At 57.9% G+C, this 26,052-nt stretch overlaps 10 protein-coding genes across 26 annotated transcripts; 4 read left to right on the top strand and 6 right to left on the bottom strand.

Annotated features, from left to right (window-relative positions):
* Window positions 1-299: 299 nt before the first annotated feature.
* On the top strand, window positions 300-2,933 carry H310_12858 (hypothetical protein). 7 transcript variants are annotated; one of them, XM_008880085.1, is made up of 6 exons: window positions 300-410; window positions 457-989; window positions 1,037-1,180; window positions 1,236-1,334; window positions 1,403-2,140; window positions 2,269-2,917. In XM_008880085.1, exons 2-6 carry the CDS (start codon window positions 852-854, stop codon window positions 2,857-2,859), a joined length of 1,710 nt encoding a protein of 569 aa, XP_008878307.1. In that variant the 5' UTR covers window positions 300-410; window positions 457-851; the 3' UTR covers window positions 2,860-2,917. The 7 variants fall into 7 exon arrangements, with proteins under 7 accessions (XP_008878307.1, XP_008878308.1, XP_008878310.1 ...); XM_008880086.1 differs by having other exon boundaries at window positions 460-989; window positions 2,269-2,915; XM_008880088.1 differs by having other exon boundaries at window positions 457-1,180; window positions 2,269-2,933.
* A 168-nt stretch (window positions 2,934-3,101) lies between these two features.
* H310_12859 lies at window positions 3,102-4,585 on the bottom strand. 2 transcript variants are annotated; one of them, XM_008880092.1, is made up of 4 exons: window positions 4,199-4,585; window positions 3,616-4,140; window positions 3,312-3,565; window positions 3,102-3,263 (listed from the first exon to the last, which is right to left on the bottom strand). In XM_008880092.1, exons 1-4 carry the CDS (start codon window positions 4,550-4,552, stop codon window positions 3,131-3,133), a joined length of 1,266 nt encoding a protein of 421 aa, XP_008878314.1. In that variant the 5' UTR covers window positions 4,553-4,585; the 3' UTR covers window positions 3,102-3,130. The 2 variants fall into 2 exon arrangements, with proteins under 2 accessions (XP_008878314.1, XP_008878315.1); XM_008880093.1 differs by having other exon boundaries at window positions 3,102-3,565; window positions 4,199-4,558.
* A 371-nt stretch (window positions 4,586-4,956) lies between these two features.
* H310_12860 (hypothetical protein) lies at window positions 4,957-8,651 on the bottom strand. 7 transcript variants are annotated; one of them, XM_008880097.1, is made up of 16 exons: window positions 8,074-8,651; window positions 7,978-8,023; window positions 7,745-7,920; window positions 7,554-7,689; window positions 7,209-7,509; window positions 7,044-7,161; window positions 6,848-7,000; window positions 6,661-6,800; window positions 6,398-6,604; window positions 6,162-6,348; window positions 6,032-6,116; window positions 5,796-5,971; window positions 5,614-5,742; window positions 5,521-5,561; window positions 5,350-5,473; window positions 4,957-5,295 (listed from the first exon to the last, which is right to left on the bottom strand). In XM_008880097.1, exons 1-16 carry the CDS (start codon window positions 8,320-8,322, stop codon window positions 5,065-5,067), a joined length of 2,499 nt encoding a protein of 832 aa, XP_008878319.1. In that variant the 5' UTR covers window positions 8,323-8,651; the 3' UTR covers window positions 4,957-5,064. The 7 variants fall into 7 exon arrangements, with proteins under 7 accessions (XP_008878319.1, XP_008878316.1, XP_008878321.1 ...); XM_008880094.1 differs by having other exon boundaries at window positions 5,350-5,561; XM_008880099.1 differs by having other exon boundaries at window positions 5,521-5,742.
* A 161-nt stretch (window positions 8,652-8,812) lies between these two features.
* H310_12861 (hypothetical protein) lies at window positions 8,813-10,404 on the top strand. Its single transcript, XM_008880101.1, has 5 exons — window positions 8,813-9,212; window positions 9,263-9,418; window positions 9,484-9,710; window positions 9,769-10,066; window positions 10,108-10,404. The coding sequence occupies exons 1-5, from the start codon at window positions 8,829-8,831 to the stop codon at window positions 10,309-10,311; spliced, it is 1,269 nt and encodes a 422-aa protein (XP_008878323.1). The 5' UTR covers window positions 8,813-8,828; the 3' UTR covers window positions 10,312-10,404.
* A 1,189-nt stretch (window positions 10,405-11,593) lies between these two features.
* On the bottom strand, window positions 11,594-14,856 carry H310_12862 (hypothetical protein). The gene is made up of 3 exons (XM_008880102.1): window positions 14,475-14,856; window positions 14,208-14,421; window positions 11,594-14,152 (listed from the first exon to the last, which is right to left on the bottom strand). Exons 1-3 carry the CDS (start codon window positions 14,831-14,833, stop codon window positions 11,810-11,812), a joined length of 2,916 nt encoding a protein of 971 aa, XP_008878324.1. The 5' UTR covers window positions 14,834-14,856; the 3' UTR covers window positions 11,594-11,809.
* A 55-nt stretch (window positions 14,857-14,911) lies between these two features.
* Window positions 14,912-16,206, top strand: H310_12863 (hypothetical protein). The gene is made up of 2 exons (XM_008880103.1): window positions 14,912-14,969; window positions 15,015-16,206. Exon 2 carries the CDS (start codon window positions 15,111-15,113, stop codon window positions 15,531-15,533), a length of 423 nt encoding a protein of 140 aa, XP_008878325.1. The 5' UTR covers window positions 14,912-14,969; window positions 15,015-15,110; the 3' UTR covers window positions 15,534-16,206.
* On the bottom strand, window positions 15,092-16,400 carry H310_12864 (hypothetical protein). Its single transcript, XM_008880104.1, has one exon. It carries the CDS (start codon window positions 16,246-16,248, stop codon window positions 15,745-15,747), a length of 504 nt encoding a protein of 167 aa, XP_008878326.1. The 5' UTR covers window positions 16,249-16,400; the 3' UTR covers window positions 15,092-15,744.
* A 52-nt stretch (window positions 16,401-16,452) lies between these two features.
* On the top strand, window positions 16,453-19,994 carry H310_12865 (hypothetical protein). Its single transcript, XM_008880105.1, has 4 exons — window positions 16,453-16,531; window positions 16,575-16,639; window positions 16,700-19,253; window positions 19,310-19,994. Exons 1-4 carry the CDS (start codon window positions 16,523-16,525, stop codon window positions 19,958-19,960), a joined length of 3,279 nt encoding a protein of 1,092 aa, XP_008878327.1. The 5' UTR covers window positions 16,453-16,522; the 3' UTR covers window positions 19,961-19,994.
* Window positions 19,995-20,002: 8 nt separating this feature from the next.
* H310_12866 (hypothetical protein) lies at window positions 20,003-20,678 on the bottom strand (the record flags this gene model as incomplete). The annotated part of the gene is made up of 3 exons (XM_008880106.1): window positions 20,003-20,163; window positions 20,244-20,395; window positions 20,641-20,678. The coding sequence occupies 3 exons, from the start codon at window positions 20,676-20,678 to the stop codon at window positions 20,003-20,005; spliced, it is 351 nt and encodes a 116-aa protein (XP_008878328.1).
* A 1,086-nt stretch (window positions 20,679-21,764) lies between these two features.
* Window positions 21,765-25,681, bottom strand: H310_12867 (AGC protein kinase). 4 transcript variants are annotated; one of them, XM_008880110.1, is made up of 10 exons: window positions 25,123-25,681; window positions 24,930-25,070; window positions 24,068-24,493; window positions 23,803-23,922; window positions 23,608-23,747; window positions 23,415-23,560; window positions 22,880-23,099; window positions 22,684-22,832; window positions 22,259-22,592; window positions 21,765-22,054 (listed from the first exon to the last, which is right to left on the bottom strand). In XM_008880110.1, exons 1-10 carry the CDS (start codon window positions 25,592-25,594, stop codon window positions 21,830-21,832), a joined length of 2,373 nt encoding a protein of 790 aa, XP_008878332.1. In that variant the 5' UTR covers window positions 25,595-25,681; the 3' UTR covers window positions 21,765-21,829. The 4 variants fall into 4 exon arrangements, with proteins under 4 accessions (XP_008878332.1, XP_008878330.1, XP_008878331.1 ...); XM_008880108.1 differs by having other exon boundaries at window positions 22,684-23,099; XM_008880109.1 differs by having other exon boundaries at window positions 22,684-23,251.
* Between the last annotated feature and the right edge of the window lie 371 nt (window positions 25,682-26,052).

Here is a 26,052-nt window from a genome sequence, read left to right on the forward strand (position 1 = left end):
GCAATTTGCTACATGTACGATGCAGTTGTTAAAGCAAGGGAAATTGTTCCATTCTTTATACTATGAGAATATTGATGTTGTTCAAGTCAGGTAAAATCTTGGCAGTATATGTGGGTGTCCGACAAAATATAACTCTCAAGTTGCATACTTTGAAGACACATATTCTCGATATTGTGATACGAAATGAGGCACTCCGATCCACTACATTGTTCTTTGATAAAACATATCCTGTATAAATGCATTCATGCATTTCTACCAGTTTTTCATGTCAACCACAGATGAGCCAGAGGTTTCACGGTCCCTTGGGAGCAAGAACGAATTTAGCGGCATGCGGCGCACTCCCGATTTTGCCTCGTGAGAAGCAAGCCCTCCGTCAAAGCCCGCGTCTGGCGCCACCACGACCTGGACTTGTACGAGCTGTGCTCTCATGGACAATGAGGATCACGCTCGTGGTAGTAGTCCGTCATCGCACAAGAAAAGGGCCCTCGCGTCGTCCTTGTCGTCGTCGCCAAAAACCCAACTGCAGCACGCACCACCATTGAGTGATCCGTTGACGTCCGCAGTGCGAGCTTCGCCTGGTGGAGCCTTCCGGTTTAGTCCGATGGCGCCTTCGTCTGTGACGTATTCGCCATTCCTGATGGAATCGTACCATTTTGCCAACGCGGGTAACGGCACGTCCACTGCCGCGAGCTTTTCGTCACCTGCAAGTTTCTTTTCGGGATGTCCTGACACCGCGAGCGACGACGACATATACAGTTCGTTGTCCCATCTTCCAAGTAGCAGCATCTCCGCTGCGTCGTTGACCGGAAAGACGATGGCGACCCACACACATCCACCCGATCGACACACGCATGCTCGAGGCTCGTCGTTTTCACCAGCATCCCGCGATCATCCTCTGGACGAAATTGACGAGGAGCATGACGACAGCTCTGACGACGACAACGAAATGCACGACTCGTGCCGCACGGATGACCCATCCTCCTTTGCCGGTTTGTGGAACTGCCTCGTCTGCACTCGGCTCAACCAAAACGACCAGTGCGTCTTTTGTGGCCAGGGCAAGGACGCCCCATTTCAACCTGTACGGCAGGTCGACGCTGGCGCTACCGCGCCATCCGAGGCCAAACCCACATACACTGCGATCGGGTACGACGATCGCATGCGTCTCCACCGCGAAGTCCAGGTACCCTCGCTTCACGCAGTGTTGTTCTCGCATGCTCAATGTGTCTTCCAAGTAGCCCCGCGACTTACTCGACGTGCACCCCGAACGACCCGACCGGATTGCAGCTATCTTTGCGCAATGCCAGCACGATGGTCTCGTCCAGCGATGTACGCATGTAAGTCATGTGAACCCGCATCTCCCATCCGCGCTTGTGGTCCAGGTATCGACTTGATGCGCGAATAGATTCCAAGCGTGTTGGTGGACAGATCGGATCTGCTGCGATGCCACGACGACGCGTACTTGGCTCAACTGGACGAGCTGTGCAAGCTCCCGCATCACCACTTGACGCCTGACACGTACTGCTGCAGCGACACGGGAATTGCTGCCCATTTATCGGCGGGCATTGTCTTGTCCCTTGTCGACAAAGTTGTCCACAACCAAGCTCGCAACGGCTTTGCAATCGTGCGGCCGCCCGGCCACCACGCCGAGTCGTCGCATGCGATGGGATTTTGTATGTTCAACAACGTGGCGGTGGCGGCCAAGGCGGCGGTGGCCAAGTTTGGACTGAGCCGCGTGTTGATTCTCGACTGGGATATCCACCACGGCAACGGCACGGAGCACATGTTCGAAGACGACCCGACCGTGCTGTACTGCTCGCTGCACCGGTACGACAACCAAGGCGCATTTTACCCTGGCACGGGGGCCCCCAACAGCGTCGGGTCCGGTGCTGGCGCCGGCTTCAACGTGAACGTTGGGTGGCCTTGTGGCGGGGTCGGCGACGCCGAGTACCTCGCGGCCTTTGACTCGCTTCTCATGCCGATTTTTCGGGCGTACGCACCAGAGTTGGTGCTCGTGTCGGCTGGGTTCGATTCCGCACTGGGCGACCCGCTCGGACGGTGCCGACTAACTCCTCCTGGCTACGCCCACCTCACCCACATGCTGAGTTCGTTAGCCGGCGGCAAGATTGTCTTGGCACTTGAGGTACGCATTGTCGTGTGCGATTGCTGGGCTCGATCGGTTTGGTTTCGACGGTGGCTAGCCACACACGAGCTCGGCAGCGTGTTGTAATGCTTCGACGTGACGTTCATCCGCGGCGGTGGGAACCGTAGGGAGGGTACAACTTGAAGTCGATCGCAATGTCGGCAAGTGCGTGTTTGAGAATACTGCTGGGCGATCCCGTGCCGCTCCTGCCGCCCGACACGGGGCCGCCCATGGCGAGTGCGCTGCACGCCATCGAACGGACAAGGAGATGTTTGCAGCCGTATTGGCCGTGTCTACTCAGTGTGTCGTCGGAGGACGAAGAGGATGCCGACGCCAGCAACGACGACGAAGAAATCAACGACGCAGCGGCCATGGCATCCGACGAGGACGACCGCGCCGAGGCGAGTGCACAAGGACAAGGAAGGAGGCGGCGGCGCACCCGTGTGGACAGCTCGTCGTCGTCGTCGAGTGGCGAGGCCGACGTTAACGCATGGTCGGACGAGATGAAACCCGTCATTGCAGACAAGATGGTGGAGCGTGCAAGGAGATGGGACGAATGGGCGGCCAAGGTCGACGAAGCGGCGCGGCGAGATCCGCAGATCGCTGTGGACTTGCGAGCCAAGATACGAGAAAGCAAACTGCGCCAACCTAAAGTGGCGGCGGCGCATGCCAAACCGCGGCAGCGATACCACCCCTACCCACCCCTTTCCCACTCGTAGATGCCTTCGACTTACGTGATAGAGACCTCCATCGTACTGTTTGAACTGCGTTGGACCCAAAGCCGCACTCGTTCGCCCCCCGCTGCTCTCGTATCCGTGGCGCTTTTGTGGCCACAAGCACCTCGCATGGGGACCGCTGCGGCGGTCCTTGGCAGGGTTTTCACCAAGCCATTGCAAACGCACGCCTTCAGCCGGATGATACGATATCTGCCCTCGATCGTGCATGCACAACCGACATGACATGCCAACAAGTGTCGTGTATTGTTCAAAGTCAGCCCAAAATGGACTCGAGGTCCGCCGACGACATGGCGTGGTGGGATGATCGACGGGGTCGGGACGCCGCCTTGGTGAGGGGGAGCGTCAGAAAGTTGGAGCACTGCAGCATCCGCAGCGGAATCGCGTGGCTACATTTCCAACGACGATGAGGTCGCACGGGGGAGATGTGGTCGCACCCGATCGCTGGGTTCACATTCAGTCGCTGCAGCAGATGGACGACGGCCGTGCGTTGCATGCGGGTGAGGCGCGCGCTCGAGATCGGGTTGGTGGCGTAGTATACGTACGGCAGCTTTTGAAATTGCATGTGGGTTGTCGACCGCGTCGAGCTCGAATGGTTGTGGTATCGCAGCACGAGCTCCAGCACCGTCACGGCCGCGCCGCCGTCCGCTGCCATGCGAGACAACGCGTGGACAGTTGTCGCGTCCGGTGGCTACGTTCAACGACACAAGTTTGGACAGGATCGACAAAGAGCGGCCGCACCGTCAAGTAAAAATGCAAGAGCAGTCCGTTCGCATCCATGGCGACGAGGAGGCGCGCTTCGGTGGCAGACATATCGGGGCTGAGGCGGCGATGGCGGCAGTCGTCGCCGTAGTACAAGATCGCTTGGCGCCAATGCTCCGTCAAGGTCGAGTTCCAAATGTCCAACCGCAGCGGAACGTGAAGAAAATGACCCATCATGTGAACGTTCAACGGGGTGGACACGGCGGAAGACGGCGTGCCGGAACGCGATGGCGACGACGCCGTGTGCTGGGACGGGCGAGGCGTCGGTGGGGGCCGAGCCGTCGTGGTGGTGGGGGACGCAATGCACTGAAAGACCAAGTACACGATGTGTTGGATGCATCCGTGGATCGAGAACGGCTGGAAGAGGCGCGGAGGGTTCATGTAGTACAGAAACCAGAGCGGCCCGCGATGCCATCCCCACGCCAGGGTTGACAGCACGAGGTAGATGATCGCGACCATGAAAGAGATGTGGAAGTACAACGACGCATGGAACGCGTACTCGAGCTAGACACATGACGTCCTTGAGAAGATCGCGCGGGAACACGATCCGCCGACGACGTACCAACGCGAGCTTGACCACGCAGTACAAACATCCGACCACAAAGCGCATGGGGAGCGACAGGAAGGGCACGCGCGTGCCGCGAAGACAATGCGCGGCGATCGACAGCCACAGAAACGTCGCCAACGTCTCGGTCACGAGAAAGTAGAGCGCAAAGAGGTGCGTGTCCAGTTGGGTGTCGACCTTCGCGGCGTTGGGTAGGGGCGGGCCCCAGATGTGGCTCGCGGTCGACGATGTATTGGAAGGGCGGCATTGATACGAGTGCTTTCCGTTCGCTCGTGAAGGATGGACAAGGTAATGCCGCGGGTCAAACGGCCCGCGTCGGACCATCGACCGGAGGAACTTGCCCCATGCCATGGGTTTGCGAGATGGAGGCTTGGTCGGGGTCTTTTATGCGAGATGAGTTAGCCAATCACATGCGCTCGAACATCTTCACCAGCCAATCAAATGGTTCCAAGTAACCGCAACCGGATCGCACAATCCTGAGTTCGTAGGACTAAGACGATCATTTCCAAAATATTATGCAATGCTCATATGAAGAAACTATTGGAAGCAACTCTTTCATTTGTGCAACGTCCATTCTTGTGCTTACCCAATGCAACATATTGTATGCATGAGAAACTTGACGTTTTAACGGGGAATGGTGCCGGGGGAGTTTGCATACCTTTGATTCGATCATATAGAGCATTTATTGCAGTAATTGCAGCTTACATACCATGTCCACCCCAAGCGGACATTTGGCACATGTGCAATAATGTGCATGCGACTCCTCTGCCGACAATGGCCGGTGCAGGGAAACAACCTCGACGAGCGCGGGCGAGAATTCTTTCAAACGATTGTGTGGTTCACGTCAGTTTAAGCGACGACGTTCATGTCGATGTGACTTGGGTTGTCGCGGTTGACGCTTCAACGTCTTCGCGCATGAGCACAACGTCGTGGGGTTTGAAACGCGGCTTGTCCAGTCGAGCAGCGGCTTGGGTCGCTTCGTGGCTCAACACGTCGACACCGTCTTCGCCGACACAGCGGTATCGAATGTTCTTGCGGAACCCCATGAACGCAAATGCCGCCAACATGGCCGTACAGTGCCAAATCGAGTGGATCTACCGCAACCCTGTCAACATTTTCACGGAGGGTGGCACCGAGTCGTCGTGTACCAGCCAGTACGAATGGCCCGATTCGGTGAAGAAGCACCCAAAGGCGGCACCCCACAGCACCGCGCCAAACACCAAGAAGCGAAAGTCAAAGTTGTCGCTGTACAACACAAACCGCTTCAACGTCCTACACCACGTCAAAACATCCCTGCGACGGCGGCGGCGGCGGCGTACTGGAACATGGTCAAATGCAGGCGGTGTCTGGCCATCGTCAACTACGACAGATCCCATATCATCAGGCGATGGTGACGCCGCGTTGTTGCGTACGTAGTAGCTCCACGTCGCGACGAACTGGACCGTGATGACTCCGCCCAGCACGATCCAATTCTTCATCGACGTCGCGTTGTACGTGGTCATGAAGACGAGCGCGACGAGCACAAACACTTGCATGCCAGCCTACACACGCACGATGAAGCTACACTGACCGTCCGTTGTGGACACGACCGTACCTTGGCATGCTTGAACGCTCCAGAGAGATGGATGAACCCGAGCATGATGGCGTTGAAAGTAAAGGTAAAGTCCATCGATTGCAGAAACGCGTACGGAAACATGCAGTACAAGTTGAGGTCGCATGCGTGGTACACGCCAGATATCACGCCCAGCGCAACAAAGAGCACCGCTTCAACTACACGCCGCACACCCCACGGCGATGGCATCCTCGTCGGCCACCCAATGGATGTCGTACCGTACAACCTGCGCATCCACGACAGAATCGCCGCGGGCAAGATCGCTGCATTCGACAGCAACAAGAGCCACGTCCGTCCCGACCGCTATGGCGTGTGACCATTGCGGCAGCGATTCCCGAGCCGACGTACCTCGCGAGGGGTGTACACAAGCGAACTGCAATCGCGGCCGCCATAGCCGTACGCGCACTGGCACTCGCCGTACACGATGCCTTGGTACGACGTCTTGACGAGGCATGTGCCGTGGTTGCTGCACACGTTGCGAGGAGGGCACGCGTTTGTTTGCAACTGGATCGCCACGCCCCACTCGCGTTGCGATCTGCGCCATCCATTTGGTGACCTCTCGACGCCAACCACGGGACACGTACGGGGTCGATGGCACGGTCGGCGCGACGATGATGTACCAGTGGCCGATTTTGGGAAACACAATCGGAGGAAACTCGAGAAAGGATGGCGCGGTCATCGTCGTTGAGTTGGGCTGTTGCCGCAGGGCTTCGAACGACTGGACAGACGGGTCGATCGGGTCGGTCGCGGAGCCCAACGTCCCTATCGGGCGCCCTTGCGACGCATCGAAGCTACATTCGTTCCAACCGATGAGCTGTCGACGCAGCGCCGCCGTGTCAGGGTCAACCTGTAATCGAACAACGACGCCGTCGGCCATCCATCGACTCGGATAAACACGGAAAAGTTGGCCACATGCGCGGTCGTCGCCAAGTGCACGACAACAGACGTGCCAGCGTACATCGGGTCCACTTGCACGTCGTACGCCACCTGCATTCGCTTTGCAATCGTCACCGAGACACGCCGATTGTTCGTACCAATGCGGTGTGGGTCATGTTGGGCTTGGACGGCTGGCTGGCGCTGAAGGCTGCGTCCACGATGTAGTCGTCGACCGGGTTGGCGGCATCGCGCAGTTGATTCAGAGGTGTCCATGACGCAGGGCACAGCTCGTTCTCGAACGAATCGCATTCCTACGCGGCACTGCCTCAACGTTCCATGCGCCGCATCGTGTACCTCGGTCGTGCTCCACGTGACCGTCAATGGAATCCCGCCCGTGTTCTCGCTCAAGTCGTCGTTGCACTTGCCAACCGCGGCCGAGTGCCGCTGCAACGCGACACCCACGATCCATCGCCTACGCGTGTGTCATTGCCTCGACACACCCCGGCGCCGCCGACGAACCCCACGAGTGGCCGCATCACACGGAGCGTTCGAGTGGCTGACGTCGCGTTCTGAACTGCATCGCTGGCCATCGGGTTGGCTGCGTTCAAGTACAGCCCCCATACGACGACGTTGGACGGGTCGTCCACGTCGAGCGTCACGTCCAAGTATGCGGCTGGTTGCACCAGCTCAAACGAAAACAACGACGGGTTCGAGACCGTGTCAACACACCCACGGCCGTCGCTGCTGCCGGTCGCTTGTTGTTGAGGCGAATGGATGCGGCGGCGGGGCAGGGGAACCGGCGCCGTGGCACAAGACGAGCCTGTGACAGGTCAACGCTGCCGGTCCAGAGTTTTCGGTCCGTACCAAGCATGTCCACCACATGACAGGAACGAAACGTAAAATCGAGGTACCACCACATATTCGTGGATGGCCCGACGCCAAAGTTGTTGACCGAGCCGTGGACGTTGCCGCCCCACACCATGGCGTAGTACCGTCCGTGCTGGAACAGTGCATTCCGTGAGGTTGGAGCGCTTCGGACAAAAATGCCACCTCACCTCGAGATTTGTCAGTGATGCCATCACGTACGGTTGTTGGTGCGACGTATTGAACGCCATCTCGAACGACGTTTCGGTAGCAAACCGATCCTTCTGGAGGAACAGCGTCGGCGGCACGCGTGCGCCCAGGTCACTGAGGAGAAGCGACACATCCACGGCGAATACACCACGAGGGACTATAAGCATCCATCCTGGTCAAGCGCGGGGTCGTTGTCCGCAATGGTTTTTCGTACCGTCGACGACGAAGTACTCGTACGAGTCAGCTTTCACGCGGCCATACTACGGACACATCCACGTTAGGCACGTCAGACGCAAGAAGCGCAGAGTACGAAGTGCGTGATCCATTTCTTGTCAGCGGGGGCGGCAGTTATCGTAGTGGCGACCAGCATCGTGACCAGCGCCACGAATGACCAACATGCACCAATGGTTGTGATGGGTCGAACAAGTCGTGCCATGGCGAAGACAATTGAATACTGCAGCAACAAGAAGATGGCGTCCCACCGGCCGGCGACACTTCCTGCGGGAGTTTCGCCTGGCGAGAACACGCACCGAGTGACCTTCTTCCACGAAACGGACATCACATTTCGTCGACTACATGCGTCCTGCCGCCCTGTGTGTGTGGATTACATCCCCTGCATGTGGACGGGCTCATGTGCCATGTGTGCATTCGTCGCATTGTGGCAGAACTCTTACCCGCTGGATCAAACTCCCAGGAACAGAATGACATTGTACGTGCACGCCTGCTCAGCACGTACAGGTGCCATTCCTTCACATCTCAATGGCTTCGTTCGTGCGCACCGCTTCATCTAATTCAGTACGACGTAGCCCGGCCATGGCCGCCGCCTGGACCGTCAACTCCATCGTCGCGTGGGTCGTCCACGGTGTTGGCGGCGCCGACGGTTCTGGTGATGGTCGCGGCAGGATTTATTTTATTCTATACAAACATCAAGGTCCATTTGACATCGTGAGAATCAATTGTCGTCGCGAATTGAATGTTGGAGCCGTCGGATTGGCTGAAAATCCGTGGATTTCCTTCGCCGCGACTCGCGCATGGATTTAAAAATTCAATTCAGGACGGACAGCCATGTCGTACAACAAGTTCGGGAACGGCGGCCGCGGCGGGTATGGAGGCGGCGGGTACGGCGGTAGTCGGGGCGGTGGACGAGGCGGTGGACGCATCAACCGTATCCAGAACAGGGGACCGGGCCACGAAGTCTGCGCGTTTTACCTCGACGATCGATGCACACGGCCAACGTGCAACCACCCACACTTTGTCAAGCGCCTTGGCGTTGCCCACGGCCACACAAACGCTGTCAAGGATGTCGTGTTATGGGAAGGCAAGCAGCAAGCGTTCACGTGCTCAAACGACGGGACGATCCGTCTGTGGGACTGTGCCACATGGAAGGAAACCGCACAGATCCCCGTGTGCAACGTCGAATTGGACATTTTGCCGACGGAACGCGACAAGGTACGCGATTCACGTCATCGTGGGAATGCTCACGTCGTGTGGTGCTTTAGAAAAAGACGAGCGAAGGCATTGCGGCCCTCCATCTTGAAGGATCGCACTTGTTTGTCGGGTACGAGGAACCGATTCCACAACTGCCAGGATGTCCTGTGGGCAAGATCAAGTGCTGGAACTTGGACAACCCTTCGGCACCTCCCCTTGAGTTCATGGTACTGTCGTCTGCCTCCCTGCAGCTCGACCAGATCATCGATGCTGACTCTGCGATCCCCAACAGGTCAGTCCAGACATGCCGTTTGCGCATTACCGCAACGTGTGGGCGTTGACGGTGGCGAAGAACCCAGTGACTGGCGAACTGATTGTACTGAGTGGCTCTGGCGATGGCCGCATTCGGTACTGGACGTTTGACGCGGCCATGGGCTGCTTCAAGTGCGGCGGACTCATGGAAGGCCATTCCCGCGGGATCACACGGCTAAAGACAGTGCAGCTTGGCGCGACCACAGCGTACGCATGTCACCTGGCTCATTTTCGCGGGTCGTTGGACTGACATCGATCGAGTTAGCCTGATTTCGTCAAGTATGGACCACACGATCCGCATCTGGGACCTCGCAACGTTCAAGTGTGGCACAGTGCTGACGTCGGCCAACGAAGGCCATGCAAACGTCGTGATGGACTTGGACGTGTGGGTGAACGGCGCCGAGCAGTATTTGATCAGCGGCGGGCTCGACAAGCAAGTGATTGTGTGGAATTTGGCTCCCCCGTTTGCCAAAGTGTATGCGGACACGGTCGACCTCCCGATTCTGTCGCTGTGCATCTCGTCGGACGGCCAGGACGCGCCGCTTCTGCTCATGGGCCACGATGTATGCCGCATCGGCGTGATTGTTCTCATCGAAGTTGGTAGGACGGGTCGATTTCGGTGAAGGAACTGCCATCGTTCAACTACAAGATGGCATTTGGCAAAGTCTTGAACAACGTTGGCCACTCGCAGCCCGTGCGGCGAATCATTCCTGGCCCCCTCCACACGTTCTTCACCGTCAGTATGGACAACAAAATGATGGCGTGGCAAGTGACCGGCAAGGCGGCGGACATCCCGACGTCCAATTGAGTGTAGCAACGCATGTCAGCAGTAGAGAAACGAACCAAAACGATCGGACAAGTCAGTGGCGTGTGTTTGTGCAATATGTAGCAAGGTCTCGCCCGATGTTTCGTTGGGACAAGCGCCCACGTGTCTGGATGGCAGGAGCTGCTCCCTTTTGTGCTCTCCATGGCATTCGATCACGAACAAGCTGACACAGAGCTATCCAGGCACGTTCCTGTGGTCGTACAAGAAAATGTGAGGACGACGCAGGCTCCGTTGGCCACATCAGTGTGGCGCCGCCTCCACGTGATGTTGGCCTTTGCCGCGAGACCTGCCACAGCCCTCAGCACTTGCTGAAGTTTGGGGTGCAGTGGTACACTGTGGTTTGGTGGAGCTGCGGTTGCTCCAACGACGCGGTTGTTGCGCTTGCTCATTCGTGGCAAAACATCGTGCTTTGGAGCAGGCTGGTGCATTGTAAGCGCGGCTCGTCTGGGCACGGCCCGCGACCCACCTGCCGCTTTTCCAATCGGCACGAAACCAAAGTGGCAGTGCACGATGGCGACACACTTCTCGCCAAGGCACCGCCTGCAGTAAACACACGACCCGCGCTGCGCTGCAATGTGCGCATTTTTCTGGGTGGATGCTCTGTCGTCGGTCGCTGCGTGCGAGGCTAGAACGCAACTGAATGAACAAGTGCACTTTCTTCATGAAACATACACACTGAAGCGCAAGCACGCTTTTCTCTCCAAGTGGACGCTGCGCACCTTTGCTTGTCGAGTTGCTTCATGCACCACAACGCTCAGGCCATGACGATAGGACAGCTATCTGATGGCTCGGGGCCCATGTCTTCATGGGACATGGGCCGTCCATTTGCTGAAGTGTGGACATGCGCATGGTGGCGTCGCTGCTGACAAACTGTCTGCAGACGCTAAAGTGTCGAGCTCTCACCGACGACAACCTCTGCCCCCACCACGACTAGTGTCCACCACAACCTCCACGGGTTCTGGCCAGTGACTCAGCAAGTCGTCAACGACGGCGATTCGGACAGCCAGCTTTTCCCGTCGACCCGTGCGGTGCCCTTGAGGCAGTTCGCATCTGGGTGTCGTGCTGACAGTTGAGCTCACGTTGCTTGTGTTGAGAGTGATGCAGTTGCTGTCCATCCGGCAGCGAGGCTGCTCGAAGTTTGGCTCAAACCGTCCGGTCGATCATGCTCAAAGCATGTCTGCGGTGAGCCTTGCCGGCGAACATCCCATAGCAGCTCCTGCTCCTACCACACGATCGCCACGGCGCGAACAGAACGCGGGTTTCGTTCAGGGCAAGTCCACTCATTGACCCACGAGCCTCGCTTAACTTGCACTTTGTACCGGAACCTGCGCCTGACCATCCCGAAATCTCACGATGGATGCGTCAAACTCCCAGCAACTCGAAACACCAACGACTTGATTCCATCGCAACGTTATAGCCAGCACCACCATGTCGCAGCTGGACTCGCGCTCCGTGGTCGTGAGATAGCGACGCGCCCGGGTCACGCCATCAGTTGCATTTTGTCGTTCGAGTCGAGCGCCTTCCACGCGGCAACCAACGCATCGGCCAACGTATCGACTTCGCTTTGCACGTGATGCAGTCCAAAACCGAGCCGAAGTCGCTTGCCAAACCGAACATCGCAGTGACACACAACTGCCCCAGACATGAGATGTTGGTGGATTGCAGTCGCTTGGGAATGTTCCAGCACAAGTGCGCGCGACGTGTCTTCCGGTGCGAGGGTCGACCGTCGAGTTGGAATACTCACGGCCTCACCGACTTTGGCAAGAAAGTGGGCTTGCAACGACAACGTGTACGCATGTCGAGTGGCCAGGGTCCACCCCTGGTTCGCGTAGAATGCCTGGACATCATTGAGCTGGCGAAGGGCGTAATGAAATCCGGGAGTTCCTCCCGCAAAGGCTAGCTCGGGAGTGTACTCGAGAGGATGGGCAGGCGATGGCGGCGACTGTAGGCTCGCGGTGTGGGCAATCCATCCCGTGTTCAACGGACGCGTCCACGGCGAATGCGGCGAATACACGATAAATCCGAGGCCCGGACCTGCCGTACAGTGCTTGATGCCGCTGCCGACCACGACCAGCACCGGCGACGATCGCGGAAGTTGCATCGGGACGTTTTCAATAGCCTGCGCGACGTCCACAATGCACATCGAGTTGCCCTGGGTACACACGTCGACCACGGACGCAATCGCGGTGTCTGGTAAGCGGAACTGCGAGTTCGAATACACTGCGCTGACGTGGACGACATGGGGGCGGACGGCAGTGATTTGGTCGCACAACCGTGCTGCGAATGTCTCGACAGGCTGAAGCGGCACCTGGTGAACTTGGCAATCGCCACTGGCGGCTGTCCACGCAGCCAGTTGTCGGGTCAACGACACGAACTCAGCATCGCTCGTAACAACTTGGAGCGGTCGAGCAGTCAGACAGCTGAAGAGGCGCACAAGGAACTCGTGGACGTTGGCGCCAAAGTTCACGTAGTGTTCCGGCGACCGCAGTTCCGAGTTGTCCTCGTCGTCAGCCCGAACGACCGATTCGAGCCCAAGGGATTGGAGAATATAGCGCTCTGCCGTAGGAACATCGTGCTGGAAGAACGCCGACCAGACCTCGTTCAAGTCTCGACAGAGGAGGGCATGGGTGTGCTGCACACTCGCGAGTGCCACGTCTGGAGGCAGTCCCATGCCATACGTAGTAAAGTGCAACGTGCGGACAGGGTGCGTTGCCAGCGATCGGGCAAACGCTGGACGGTATGGGGAAGATGCTACTCGGCGTGGTGGCGATGGCGTCCGGCTCGTGCATGACATGGGTGACAATGGGTCGACACTGGACTGCCACAGCTTGCACTCGAGAGTTGCGTTGTCGGTAGCCACGACCAACTTGTGGTGCCGCACCTTGACGTCGTCGAATCGCGCTCGAACGATGCGGCCTTTCAACACTGGCGATTGGGCGTCACTGAGTTGCTGGGACATCACTTCCTTTGCCCGTTCGACACATATGTACCGATGGGTGGTCTTCCACCCGCGCTCGAGGGCCTTCACAGTCAGCTCTTGCGTCCCGGTTGCGCCTGCGCCAAGTACCATGATCGCCAACTGCTGATGACCAAAGTAAAATCGCCGGACGGCGTTTTCGAGCATCTGGACGGCCTGGATCAACTGGACAGCCTCCGCCGCTGGCGACACATGCGACTTGAACAGTGCGACGAGCTCCGATTGAAGCGGAATGTCCTCAACGTTCGATCGCACGTGGCTCAGTACGGCTACGACGTGCTGTAGGGCGGCCGGGTCAAACGTACCAGTGTACATGTGAGCATGAGTCCCCCATGGCAACAAGTGCGGGATCCGGGCCGTGAGTTGCCGAAGGCGGACGCTCTGGCCGCCGCTCGCCCCGTGCAAGTGAAATTTCAAGCTCAGGTAGTCGCGAGCGTCCATTTCGCTCAACATGGAGATGTGATCGATCATGTACTCCCAGCAATGCCCAGCCCATCGATACCGCCGCGCGATGCGCTGCATCATCTCTTCCACCGACCGAGTGTCTGCCACCGACGAGCCATGCACTGCCTTCAAGACATCGTCGACCTCGGCTTGCGCGGCGTCCAGTTGCCTCTCCATCACACAACACCACGCCTCGACGATTTGATGCACCGTGGCAAAGAAATGGTCTTCGACAAATTCGGCGTCTGCCTCGCGGCATTCCGTCCGGACATGACGTGGCAGGACGACGGCGTCGTATGGCACATGCTGCGCATGACTCGTGAGGATCCCCGGACCGAACGGTAGCCCTTGAAAATGGCACTGCACCAGGCACTGAATGCGGTCGAGGAAACTTGCCGCCGCCTACGGTTTGGATAGCTTATTGAGACTCGATCTCTCTGTTGACCAGACGCGGTACCGGTTGGGCGCCCCACCACGCGTGATGTGGCTGGGCTAGACTGTCGTTGCTTGCCGCCGTCGTGACGAGGTAGTCGTCTTCGTACGTCGCTGCGTTCAAGTCTATATCAATCATGGACCGCATGAGCTGGAGCTGCGTGTTGAGGTTCCGCGTCCATCCGTCCATGCGGTTGCTTTGGTGAACATACGCCCGATGCGGCGTGCGACCGCATAAACTAGAAATGTCGAAGGTACGTCAAGTCAACGGTGCTTGGAACAAGCAACGTACGACTTGTCTGGGTCGTCGATCTCTTCCACATTGACCTCCATAAAGTCGACGAGGAGCCGCATCGTTAACTCGATCGCGCCCAGGGCAGGGGCCAGTCGGTACAGCGGCCCTGGCGCTGGGGACCATGCGGTCGTTGTACCTATCGACGGCAACGCGTTCGCTTCGATCGGATCGAACGGCATCGTGCGCGTTGGAGACGTCAAGTGCCACAGCCCCCATGCCTTCTCGAGCTCGTGGAGTCGAATGTAGGCCGCATACGAGTTGCGATGAAGGGACTCGAGGTAGGCCGAGTACGCGCCAAGGGTAGCACTCGACGACACACGACCAGGTGGCGTCAGAGTCGCGGTGTTGCTTTCCATCGCTGGCGAATATACGACCCAAGAACGACCGGACAACGGGCCGTTTCGCTTGCCCCGTCAAGTTGAAACCGGCACCGTTACGTGGCGCCTGTTGTCTTGCGCCGGCACTCAACCACCCGCTACCGCACACGTGACGGTAGACCGTGATGTCAATTCGACAAGTGACTTCATGATTAGCCAGGTTAACGAGCACACTGTTCTCGACACTACGACGCGGTGAACGGCACGGTCGGCGACACTGTCATCCACCGGCCGATCCCCATGGCGGTCGACGACAATGGAATGCAGTTGCACTTTACTGAGACCATGCCGCGAGCTACATCCGACCGTCTCGCCCATCAATATGCAACACACACTCAAAGCACGTGTGGGCGGAATCGAGGCTCGGCCGACAACACGTCGCCTCTGCAACGGTATACGCGCGCTCCACGTCTTCGTGTTGTTGGGGTTGTGCAATTCGTCGTACATCACTACACGTCATTTCCAACAACGCAAAATCATCCACTTCACCAGCACTTGCCGCACACCTCGTCGAGTCAACGTAAATCGTTGGTGGATTCCATGCAACCACCTTCGTCGCAATGGGGGACGTCAAATCCTCATCCAGGTCCGGGCCACGTTCGCAATGCACGCGCAGGCGACTAGCACGGCGAAGTTGCTACCGGCGGCACCACTTGCTGTAGTTCCCGCGACAATGTGATCGAATACCACAATGATACATTTCGGTAGGGCCATCGTCGGGTCAAACTCTTCAGGTGGTGCAAGGCCCGTGCCATGCGATCAAATATAAAGTATATTTGCACATCAAGGCACGCACGGTTTTTCGTCCGTCGGGACCGCCCCTTTGCAGGTTATCCGCGGCGTTTTTGTCCAAAGCAGGTCGTCAACATGACGGTTCAGCAAGGAACCAGTCAATCGCCAACTCCCCGAGGCCCTTGGGGTGTACAATAAGCTGGGAGGCCCGTAAGCGCCGTAATAGGGGCAATCCCCGTCACACGGTCAGATGGGTGCCAGATTTGATGAGACGAAAGGCACCAAGCGCATTTCACTGCAAAACGTCTTGAGGGCCCAGACAATGACCCCATGGACACAACAACCACCGCCGCATTCGCCCACGGACCATGTGGTCGCGCGCACCGACCAGCCGAGAGACCGGTTGGATAATTTCGTTTGTAAACATGCGACCCACAGTCAGCACGTGGGACGCAGGTGCAACATACAACCGCCTCGCCCATCCATACACGCATAGCACGTGTTGGTGAAATCGAGGCTCGGCCGAGAACAGGTAGCGCGCCCTGCACCAGCAGCAGCACAGTCGCGTAGGGGCATTGTATGCGCGCTGTGGGCTTCATTCTTGGCGCGATGGTTGAGGCTGTTTTGAATGGATGCCCATTGCGTTGGACGACGTCGGCCATCGAACGACCTGTCGGGTGTTCATGGCGGCGGCGGTGCCTCCTTCAAACCGTCTAAAAGACTAGTACACCATGAGTGACAACGAGTTGCGACCTCACACGAACGGCCTTCAGTCGAGGCTGCAACAAAGAGAGCTTAAACAAGTGGCGACGAGCATCCAGGGAGTGATATGGAGCGCACACCGAAACGCCACGATATATATAGGACGACGTCGCAGTGCAACGACTCCATCATCCGCGAGCCCGCCCCAGCCGCCCCCTGGCTCCCTGGGCTGCGATGGCCGATGTTCGTACCGATGCATTTTGCTGGATGCTTACCTCGAACGTAGGACGTGCAGTATGCGGACGATGACTTCCAAGAGGAAAAGAGCCCCCCGAAACCCGTCACAATGGGGTATGCCTCTACACGTTGGCTTCCTTACGACGTTCCCTCGCTGAGAAGCTGCTTCCACAGGAACACCACGCTCATCGAAGCGGGAGCCCCCGACGCATCCACAGAGGTCGAATACGAAGACGACTACGACGAGCCAGACACCTCCCCCCTCGATGACGGCTATGACGATGACCAAGACGATGGCACGTTGACAGCTGACGCCGCCGCACCAACGTCCCCAGAGGGTTTTTACGATGGCGACGAGTTTGCCGATGCGCCATCGACAACTGTTGAGACGGCGACTCTCTCCCGTCCCGCGGCCCTGGAAGAATCGTACGGAGACAATGAATTCATGCAATCCTCGGGAGGCGAGGACTCTTCGCCGGCACTCCCCCCTGCAACCGCAACTCCGCCGGACATGGCAATTGAGGATTCATACAACGACCAAGACTTTGCACCTGCGGTCGAAGACGGCAAAGAGTCGAATCCAGAGACAAACTTCACTTCACCCGAGCCGAAAGGTGACGCGCCGTCGAAAGGCATCGATGCCACAGCGTCCGACGTGCCGAAGCCAGATAGCTTTGTCGATCAAGTCGAGAAGCCGGCAAACCAGGCGTCCGATGCCGCTGTCGGTGATGATCCCGAAGATACACAGTCTGCGGTCGTCGCGGAGGCAAATACGGTTGAGAATTCCTCTCCGGACAGCGTCAACACGCCAGTGCGCGAACCAACTACAGAAGCTTCCGCAGGGAGTAATCCTGTTCGTGACGAGGAGGAAGCGGCAGCCCCGGGCTCGATCCCTCCTAGCGGAAATCAAGAGCCCGTCGCAATGGTGTTCACTCCAGAAGTCGTTCAAACGGCTGAGCAAGAACAGCAGCCCGTTGCTGGACATTCGGACGGCACCGACCCCTGGCCAGATGAAGCTCAAGTTACCACGACAAAAGTGGACGACACCGCCAATTCACATCGCGAGCCCCAGGAAAGTCAGCCGCCTGTATTTTCCAACGAATTCGATCCTTCCCCAGTCAACAACACGGGTATTGAGCCCGAATCGAATGGAGGGGAGTTCACCGACTCGAGCGATCAAGCTGTTGCCGACATTACTAGTATTGTTCAGGACGACGCTGCCTTGAGTCATGGCGGCATTGCCGACGAGCCGCTTTCGTCGGATGACAATGCGCAAGCCGCGTGGACGACCTCAGAAGGCGTGACCAACACCGCTTCAGCTACTGAGCCTCCCCCTCAAGACGACGACAGGAGCGCCTACAACAAGCCCATCGACACCGTCGAAGTCGCTACACCTGCCACTGCCACATCGCCGATCGATCTCAGCGCTACGGCGCATGTCAGCAATACCGAAGCATCAAGTCCTGTCGCACTTGAGGTCGACTCAACTTTGCCACACGAGTCAGTCCTTGAGACAGAAGCTGTGTCACCGGCCGCCACCACCGTCACGTCCTTTGCTAAATCCGAGGCGCTGTTGACTTTCGACCATAGTGCTGGCTCCGAAGCATCACATCACGCACCACCTGAGGTAGACCTGCCTCGAACAACCACGTTGGAGTCGGCCGACGATGGTGACCCGGACGTCGAATCCACTTCAATGGGGCGAATGCCGCCGACTTCGCCAAATGACATGTTCACGGAGAATACTGAAAGTACGACGGAGGCCGCCTCAACCCCTGCAGAGGATTTAGCCGGTGATGGCGTCGACACAGAGCTGGACATCGCACCAACGTCGGCGTCGGCAAGCGGCGGAGATGGGCAACACTGCCGAGACAAAACGACGCCATCTTCTCCCGATGCAGCGGCATTTTCCGACGTCGCACGCGCCCGAATGCACCCTTCTCTAGACGCTCGCATTGCCACCCAACATGATGCGACCACCGACTACACGGCATCTGCGTTGCCTGGTACCGACGACAGTGGAAGTGAGCCCGCTCCAGCGACAGCACCAGTCGCGATCGACCTACCGAGTGATGCGGCCTTTACTGTACCTGAATCGACCGATGCCGCGTTGGCATCACTGTTGGTGTCGTCATCGCGTCCCGGCGACGGTAGATATGAACAGAAGAGCATGTTTGACGAAGAACGGTACATGGGCGGTGGTGGCGCCATTCAGTCCGAGCTAGACAGCGAGATTCGTTTGGGCACAGTTGCCAAGGACCCACAATGTTCCAACGCGCCCAAGGACCACGCTGCGCACGACGCTGCACTTGCCGTGAAACCAGACACAGTTGCAGGGCCATCGACCTCTCCAGCCCTGGAGGACTCCATGGCTGCTTCAAGCACCGGACAAAATGTTGAGCCATCCAAGACAGGCCAGGATTCAAAGGCGCAACCACCGTCAGTGCCAGTCAAGAAAATGAGCAAACTCAAAACGAGACTGCCCCCTAAGCAGCCATCCCTTGCACCTCAGTCTACCCCGATTCCACCAAAACCCCGCCCGCCGCACCAGCCCCGAAAACCCAATGCCCCCCACATGCCTACCGGCCCCGACTTGAGTGACCCAGTTATGCCCCCGCTGGATTCGTCTGGTGGCATGGTATTCCATTCGCCGCAAAAAGACTATAGACCATGGCGACAAGAGGCGAGCTTCCCCTCTCCTGCGCGCGCTGGCGCGAAAAAGAAAAAGGTAAGCGCTGTCGCGTTTGGGTTGCAGCGATCTGAGCTACTCTCGTGATGTGGCAGGCACGGCCACCGCAGCAGGCCGCCCCATCGCCCCCCAAATTTCACTTCGATCCCAAAGTCGACAAGATGAAAGAAGAGTGGCTCCTCCTTAACATGTTTCGCCAAGGCGACGCGTCCAAGTACGAAGCGTTTTGCACGGTCCACAAACCTGTTGTGACGTCGACGGCGCGGCATCACCGACCGTCAAGTGCGGATCGGAGCCAGGCTCGCACACACTCGGCGCGCCGGCTCGTTGTCCCGCCCAAGCAAAAGCAGGAGCTGCACACGCTCCAAGCACGTGAACGCAACTGGGTCGTGGACGGCAGCGTCAAGGATACCGCGATTCCAGCGTACGATTCGATTCTGGACAAGTATTGCCACACAATCACGAGCCCGGTCGTCCAAAAGCAGATTTACAACTCGGTCGATTTGTCCCCACAGCTCGCTTACGTCCTGGAGAAGCGCATCCAGGCCACACGGCAAGCCGAGATGACGTTCGCCATGGACGATCACACGTACGCCAAAGCGTACAAACCGAAAGCAGCCGACGTGGCGCGGGCACCGACCAAGCCGAGCCCCCGCCTGCACCCACCGAATTCCAATACCCCCCTCGCCAGCGACCTTGTGTCCATAAAATGGACCACAGTCAAGTCCGTTGATAGCAACGAGTAGTAATTCAATTCCAGTCCGCTCTTGAATGCTAGCGCACGACGGCTACGCGTGCAGCTCCCACGTCTCGTTGGTGGGCGGCAGCTCTAGCGAGGCGGCAGTGATGTGCCACAGCACCAATTCCGCAACCACGACGACGACATCGGGTTCGTCCGCGACAACCGACTGGGCCGTGGCGGCTGACTCGTTCAGTTGGTTCAGGTTCGCTGCGTCCAACGTGCCACGGTCAAGCATCCACCGCATTTGAGTCGCGAATGCCGTGAAACACTCGTTTGGCGACGCACACCGAGGCAATGCCGAGGACCGTTAGCGTCCCGAGGAATCGCGTTCAAACTCCGACGCCACAGGTCAAGGTCGGGACATCCGTTCTCGGACTCGTCCGGCCGCGCCCGCAAGATGCTCCGCGCGGCATACGTCGTGCCTGTTACGCGAACGTTGCTAAGCCACGATCGCAACGATACCGCGATCGAGCCCAGCTTGCAGGATCATGCAAGCGAACGAGCGTCATCGACGCTTGGCATCGAAGTTTGGGTAGTGAACGATCGATCAAAGACGTTTACAAAGCATGCCAGCTACACGATTTCAAGGTGCCACCGTCCGTCGAAACATCACGTTGACGTTGGACACGTGTTGGACACAGGGCAAGGTGATAAGCGGGGACAAATGGACGGCTGGAAACGTACGAGATGCAAAGGATCGACGCGAGCGAGGCTAGTCGCATGAAGGGCACCTCGTGCCGAGCCCTAGCACGCGGACAACCTGTCCACGTCACCCGGTGTAGTTGCGAGCGCAAGTGGCATCGCCAACGTTGTGCCCATACAGCTCCACGACGGTCGAACGGCCGTTCGTGTTGACGGGGGTGTTGTCGATGCGTCTTGCAGTGGGATGGGCGTGCGCGCCGCGAGAGACTTTGGTCGGCACAGACACGGTCGAGAGTCGTTGGGGCCACCACTGCCTCGTGGTGGACACCGTTTGCAGTTAGTAAAGGACCCAGACACAGGGGCAAGTTGTCTCAGCACGCCCGGCGGAGGTGAGGATATGTATGTCGCTGAAATTCTCGAGTAACGATGAACCTAGCACGCGATAACGTTGGTCGTGAGCTTGGCATCGCGAAAGTGTCTTCCGCCACAGACTGTGAACGAGTCCGCGGGCGAGGCAGACAACCAATGCCGCGGAGGATGGAAAGTGTCGGAGGCCCACGTTGCCCACCGCGACCGTGCCGTCGTGACTCTTCAAGTGGCCAGTGATGAAGCTGCACGACACGCTGCGCTCGGGCATGGCTTCCGCCGCAGCTGGCCGTTCCATTCACAAGTCTCTTTGCGCGACGACGACTTTGGCGCCGCTTGTACAGCTTCCACCTTTGAACAGAAACACAGGCAGCTGCGCTGTTGCAAGAACTGGGATGGTCCTCGTGAGGGCGTCGACGACAGCGGCGCCAACCGACAGTCGCGGCCCGTTGTTGGACAGGTGAATCGTATGGATGATTTTGTATCCAATGGCGTGAAGAAAATAAGACGCGTTGCACGTATGGGATGCATCTGCTTGCGTCGCCACGATGGCAGGGCTCGAATGGCTTTTGCTCCTGCGTCGACAGCTTGAATGGAGGACCAGCACGAGCACCTGCCGTCATGCGACTCCTCACAAATGCCAGCAGTGCGCCGTCCCCATGTGCACCGCGTGGACGCCAAGTCCTCGAGTCCCAAGGCCGCATCGAGCACCCACGTCGAGGTCGCTGCCGTGCTCGTTGAGCCACAGCATGTCTACCACAGACTCCAGCACCGTTCGACCGTGGTGCATCCACCCCAGCTCGTGAGACATCGTGTATTATATAAATGTAGCCACGTCCACGTCCTGCATTGGTCGCCGCGTCGTCTAACTCTCGTCCACTTCCTCGCTGCTTTCCACGTCGTCGTGGGCAAAGTCCGAGATCTCAGAGATGACCAAGTTCACTTCTGGGTCCATGTCGGTTCCGTCATCGTCGTCGTGGAGGTCCTCGGACGTCTGGTGTTCCAGCAGCGTCGGGATCGGCGGACGATCGTCGCTCGAAAACGTTTCTTTGACTTGAATCATCAAGTTGTACGCTTCGTCGCGCACGCCCTACAGCCACACAATGCCATCATCATGCGATCGATCGTCGAGTCGGCAACAAAACACAATCGATGGTGGCGTCGCCGTCAGGCATGCCACCAAACACAACGAATCGTCACGACCCACGGCGTCGATGTCATCAAAACGACGTCAACCCGATCCAGTTGGCCTTTGTGCACCGCCATACACACGGGACGAGATGCGATGCCGTACCCGTCGTTCGTAGCAAAAGCTAAACTCGTCAAAGTGGTGGTCGTGGGCAGCGACGCCGCCTTTGGACGGCGGCGGGACGCCAATGCACGGCGTGTCGTCGAGCGAGTTGACGTTCATTTTTCGAAAGTGTTGCGACACATGGTCAAACACGTCGCGGGAGAGCGGGACGTACGGCGGCGGCACTTGCTTCTGGAGGAGAAGGACCCAGTCGATGGTTGCAAAGAACGGATGCGCTTGGATTTGCGCAAACGTGAGTCGCGTCGACGGGTCGCGCACGAGCACGTGCTGCAGCAAGTCCACTGCGTCCGAGTCCAAATTGAAGTGGTTGGCATATCTACGCCGATGACCCCCGTGAGACGGCGACCCATCGTGTTCATGCCCACAGGCATCCGCGACGAACGAATCGACATGAAATCGGGACGTACATGACGTCGGCTTCCGTGATCTTTCGATACATGACCGATACGTTGTGGTCGTGGAAGGGCGTCGACCCGTACAGCATCTCGTACAGCATCACGCCCCAACTCCACCAGTCGGCGGCGTACCCGTACGTCGGGTTTTGCGTGCTCAGTTGCTAAAGCAGCGCGAGGCGGGTCAGCCAGCCACGGACAAAAGTCGCACCTCGGGCGCAATGTATGCGGGGGAACCGGCCAACGTCCCCGTCGACTCTTCCTGGAACAGTTGCTTGGATATGCCAAAGTCGACGAGGCGAATGTGACCTTCCTGGTCGAGCATGATGTTGTCGGGCTTCAAGTCGCGGTAAATGATCCCGTGCGTGTGCAAGTACGCGAACGCCAGCGCGAGCTCGGCCGCGTAGAATCGCGCGCGTTCGATGGCCAACCTACCACCATCACGTCGTCATCGTCATGCACACAATGGTTGCGATGGCAAAACGCTATCAACGCTCCCCATGGCAATCGAATGCAGCCACATCTGCCAACGATTATTCGAGGCCATGCTATCGTGGTCGGGAAGAACGATCGATTTGCCAAGCTGCGGGCACACACAAGCTCAGATCCATATCGCAAAGTGAGCTCAAAGCAAGAACCACAAGCACACATCGCACGTCCGTCGACGTGCATCGAGACGACCCTCCAACAGACGACGTTGCAAGCGCATGCATCGGGACGATGGATCTGTGGACGAGTCGGCTTACCGCTTTCCGCCGCTCGTTTCGACGCACGTGCCGTCCGACATGGTCGCGGCGTGCATGTGGTAGTACAGGTTGCCTCCCGTGTAAAAGTCGAGGCCCAAGAACAGCTTGGACTGCGTTTGAAAGGCAAACCGGAGTCTTGCCAAAAACTAGCATCACGTGTCAGCCATCGGACGCTCACGACGAACACGGGTACCGGGTGGCGCAGCGTCGACAGAATGCGCCGCTCCTTGAGAGCGCTCGCACTGCCTTGGCTCTTTTCCACGACTTTAATTGCAAACAATTCTTCATCATGCAGCGACTTGCGCTGCACCAGCACGACCGTGCCAAACCCACCTACGTTCAGGGCGACAAATCGACCGTTTTTGAGACCGAGACGGCCCACACACACCTTGGCCGAGGACGCCAAGGATGGACAAGTCGCGAAAGCTCAGCAGCAACGACCGCTTTGTTTTGTAGCAGAGGTGAAAATTCTGCGGGTGCGACTCGAGAGTGTACAGCGTGCGGCTGCCTACGGCACACGCTTGGTTGAGCCCACGTCCCCACGAATGACATCATCCCGGCGACGTGACGATTCCGGTGCAGCTCCACGTCAGCCACGCAGACAAAGCACATGCAAAACATGCACCAACGCGCCAACCAGCCATTTCACGTACGGCCGCGAGACGTCGGCACGGGCGCCTGCGACTTGTCCTGCTTGAAGTAAACGCTGAGGCGCGAAATGCGGCCGGACGGCGAAAAGTTGAAGCGGACGTGGAGCCGTCCGGGAATAGATTCCTTGGAGCTGAGCCGCGTGATGAGCTGGCCACCAACGAGTTCGATGATGTCCGGGTCCTTGGACGTTAACGTTGGTGCATTCGTGGCGGATTCGACGAGGGCGAAGCACTGCCGGAAAAGCGACACAAAATGGACAAATCCTTCGCGCGCATAGTACACGCCATGGCAGAACGCGTACTTGGCTGCGTCGAACGGGTCGAAGTTGAATTTGAGCTCGATGTCCTGGCTCAAGTGCTGGATAAAGAACGGCAGGGCGTCCATGAGGTCGGGCACACTGGTGTCAGACAGGACGTGGACGAGCTTGGCTACGACGACAACATGTTAGACCCAGGCGCCACATGGATGGCACCGTCGCGACGCGCGACACTGCAATGCTTGAAACCAGGTCACTCATGGCCACCCAACACCGCCCACCGATCGATCCATGCATCCACAATTCGGAATTCAAACCGGCACCCAGCATCGTGTGCACGATCGCGTTAAGGGAAGCGGGCCTGCCGTCGTGCGATCAGCACGTTGTACCGTCCAACGAAACGTAGGACAGCAAACGAGTGGAGCGCGGGTGGCCAGCGTCACCATGCCAAAATGGCCTTAACTCCTTGACGTTCTTGCCGGCATGGCGCACAACACCGCGACGTAGTGGATCGATGGCCATCGCCACCCACGCTTGTCAAGCAACCCAAAACGCAGCACAAAGAGAAAACACCGTGTGCACGGGATTCAGTCGCGACGACCACGCACCGTAAAGCAAGACGGACGAGTCCGTATGGTCCAAGTGAAAGAAGCTTTCGCTAGGTCGACTAGCCTCTTCGAGCCCGACAGCCACGTTCGCTTGGATCTTCGCCGTCGCACAGCACTTTTGCAGCATGTGCATCCACATTCCTACGTAGTTCAGAGCATGGAGTGAGTGTGCAGCGTCGGATTGGCCACGTACCTCGCTCGGTGGGACTGATCGCCACGAAATGCAAGACCATATTGTTGGTCGTGACGATGCTAAATCCGAGCGTAGACGCGTGTAGCTTGGACCCACCAAACCCCGTCGACGGAATCGTCTTGAGGACGTCGGCCACGGTCCATGACCCGCGGTTTTGCGTGCGCTCGACCGCATGCTTCTTGCTCTTGTAGTAGCTGATCAAGCCGTCCTTGAGGGTCACGTAGCGCGGCGTCCACGTTTTAACGATCTTGGACTGCTTGTACAGGTAACCTTCCCACTCGACCTCGGTCGTCGGACATGTGACGTCGATCACGCTGGGTTTACTCTTGTCCAAGACCGACGCGACGCGCTGACCAGGTCCTCCAGGGCGTGTTTGCACGCCCGTCGAGGCCTGCGTCGACGAAGATGATGCTGCGGCCGAATCTCGCGCGCCGAGGGTCTTGAGTGTAGTCAGTCGGTGCGCAAATGACATGGCGGAGGGCGGCAGCCGACGACTCACGTGACAGCCTTTGTATGATTTGATGCGGTGCGAATTACCGCGACAAAAATTGAAAATTACTCCACCGTGATTTTTTGCAATTATTTCGAAAGCTTGAAAAATCGAGAAATTGATTTTTCTAACCAAGTTTGGTCGGTGACGTGCCAGAACGGAGATCTTGATGTTTGTATAATACCATGTTATCCGTATGAAGATAAATCTGAAGGTTTGGACGAAACCTGCTGAGATTGGGTTAACTCACATGCCAATATAGATTACCATGGTTATTTATATTGAATCCGTTTAAATGTAAAACGTCTTATGGCCACTGGGCAGGTGTTTGGAGGAGTGCATCGTCGGCATGGAGTTTCCGGATAAAATGTACCTCTCAAAATATGCGTAATTGTGGTGAGTGTTATGTTTTGGGAACATTTCCGGATAATGCTCTTCAA

Source organism: Aphanomyces invadans, assembly GCF_000520115.1.
Source record: "Aphanomyces invadans strain NJM9701 unplaced genomic scaffold supercont1.44, whole genome shotgun sequence".
Classification (NCBI taxonomy): domain Eukaryota; phylum Oomycota; class Saprolegniomycetes; order Saprolegniales; family Verrucalvaceae; genus Aphanomyces; species Aphanomyces invadans.

Coding starts and splice junctions, on each gene's coding strand:
- H310_12858 (XM_008880091.1), top strand. CDS start 428: ATGGACAATGAGGATCACGCTCGTGGTAGTAGTCCGTCATCGCACAAG. Junction 1,181..1,235: donor GTCTCCACCGCGAAGTCCAG/GTACCCTCGCTT, acceptor TCTTCCAAGTAG/CCCCGCGACTTACTCGACGT. Junction 1,335..1,402: donor TCGTCCAGCGATGTACGCAT/GTAAGTCATGTG, acceptor ATGCGCGAATAG/ATTCCAAGCGTGTTGGTGGA.
- H310_12859 (XM_008880093.1), bottom strand. CDS start 4,552: ATGGCATGGGGCAAGTTCCTCCGGTCGATGGTCCGACGCGGGCCGTTT. Junction 4,141..4,198: donor GCGTGGTCAAGCTCGCGTTG/GTACGTCGTCGG, acceptor TCATGTGTCTAG/CTCGAGTACGCGTTCCATGC. Junction 3,566..3,615: donor TCTTGCATTTTTACTTGACG/GTGCGGCCGCTC, acceptor CGTTGAACGTAG/CCACCGGACGCGACAACTGT.
- H310_12860 (XM_008880100.1), bottom strand. CDS start 8,322: ATGTCCGTTTCGTGGAAGAAGGTCACTCGGTGCGTGTTCTCGCCAGGC. Junction 6,117..6,161: donor TTGTGTACACCCCTCGCGAG/GTACGTCGGCTC, acceptor CACACGCCATAG/CGGTCGGGACGGACGTGGCT. Junction 5,743..5,795: donor GAGCGTTCAAGCATGCCAAG/GTACGGTCGTGT, acceptor GTGCGTGTGTAG/GCTGGCATGCAAGTGTTTGT.
- H310_12861 (XM_008880101.1), top strand. CDS start 8,829: ATGTCGTACAACAAGTTCGGGAACGGCGGCCGCGGCGGGTATGGAGGC. Junction 9,213..9,262: donor TGCCGACGGAACGCGACAAG/GTACGCGATTCA, acceptor GTGGTGCTTTAG/AAAAAGACGAGCGAAGGCAT. Junction 9,711..9,768: donor CAGCTTGGCGCGACCACAGC/GTACGCATGTCA, acceptor CGATCGAGTTAG/CCTGATTTCGTCAAGTATGG.
- H310_12862 (XM_008880102.1), bottom strand. CDS start 14,833: ATGGAAAGCAACACCGCGACTCTGACGCCACCTGGTCGTGTGTCGTCG. Junction 14,422..14,474: donor ATCGACGACCCAGACAAGTC/GTACGTTGCTTG, acceptor CGACATTTCTAG/TTTATGCGGTCGCACGCCGC. Junction 14,153..14,207: donor CGTGGTGGGGCGCCCAACCG/GTACCGCGTCTG, acceptor TCCAAACCGTAG/GCGGCGGCAAGTTTCCTCGA.
- H310_12863 (XM_008880103.1), top strand. CDS start 15,111: ATGGAATGCAGTTGCACTTTACTGAGACCATGCCGCGAGCTACATCCG.
- H310_12864 (XM_008880104.1), bottom strand. CDS start 16,248: ATGGCCGACGTCGTCCAACGCAATGGGCATCCATTCAAAACAGCCTCA.
- H310_12865 (XM_008880105.1), top strand. Junction 16,640..16,699: donor CCGAAACCCGTCACAATGGG/GTATGCCTCTAC, acceptor CTGCTTCCACAG/GAACACCACGCTCATCGAAG. Junction 19,254..19,309: donor CTGGCGCGAAAAAGAAAAAG/GTAAGCGCTGTC, acceptor GTGATGTGGCAG/GCACGGCCACCGCAGCAGGC.
- H310_12867 (XM_008880110.1), bottom strand. CDS start 25,594: ATGTCATTTGCGCACCGACTGACTACACTCAAGACCCTCGGCGCGCGA. Junction 25,071..25,122: donor GATCAGTCCCACCGAGCGAG/GTACGTGGCCAA, acceptor TGAACTACGTAG/GAATGTGGATGCACATGCTG. Junction 23,561..23,607: donor TGTCGACGCTGCGCCACCCG/GTACCCGTGTTC, acceptor ACGTGATGCTAG/TTTTTGGCAAGACTCCGGTT.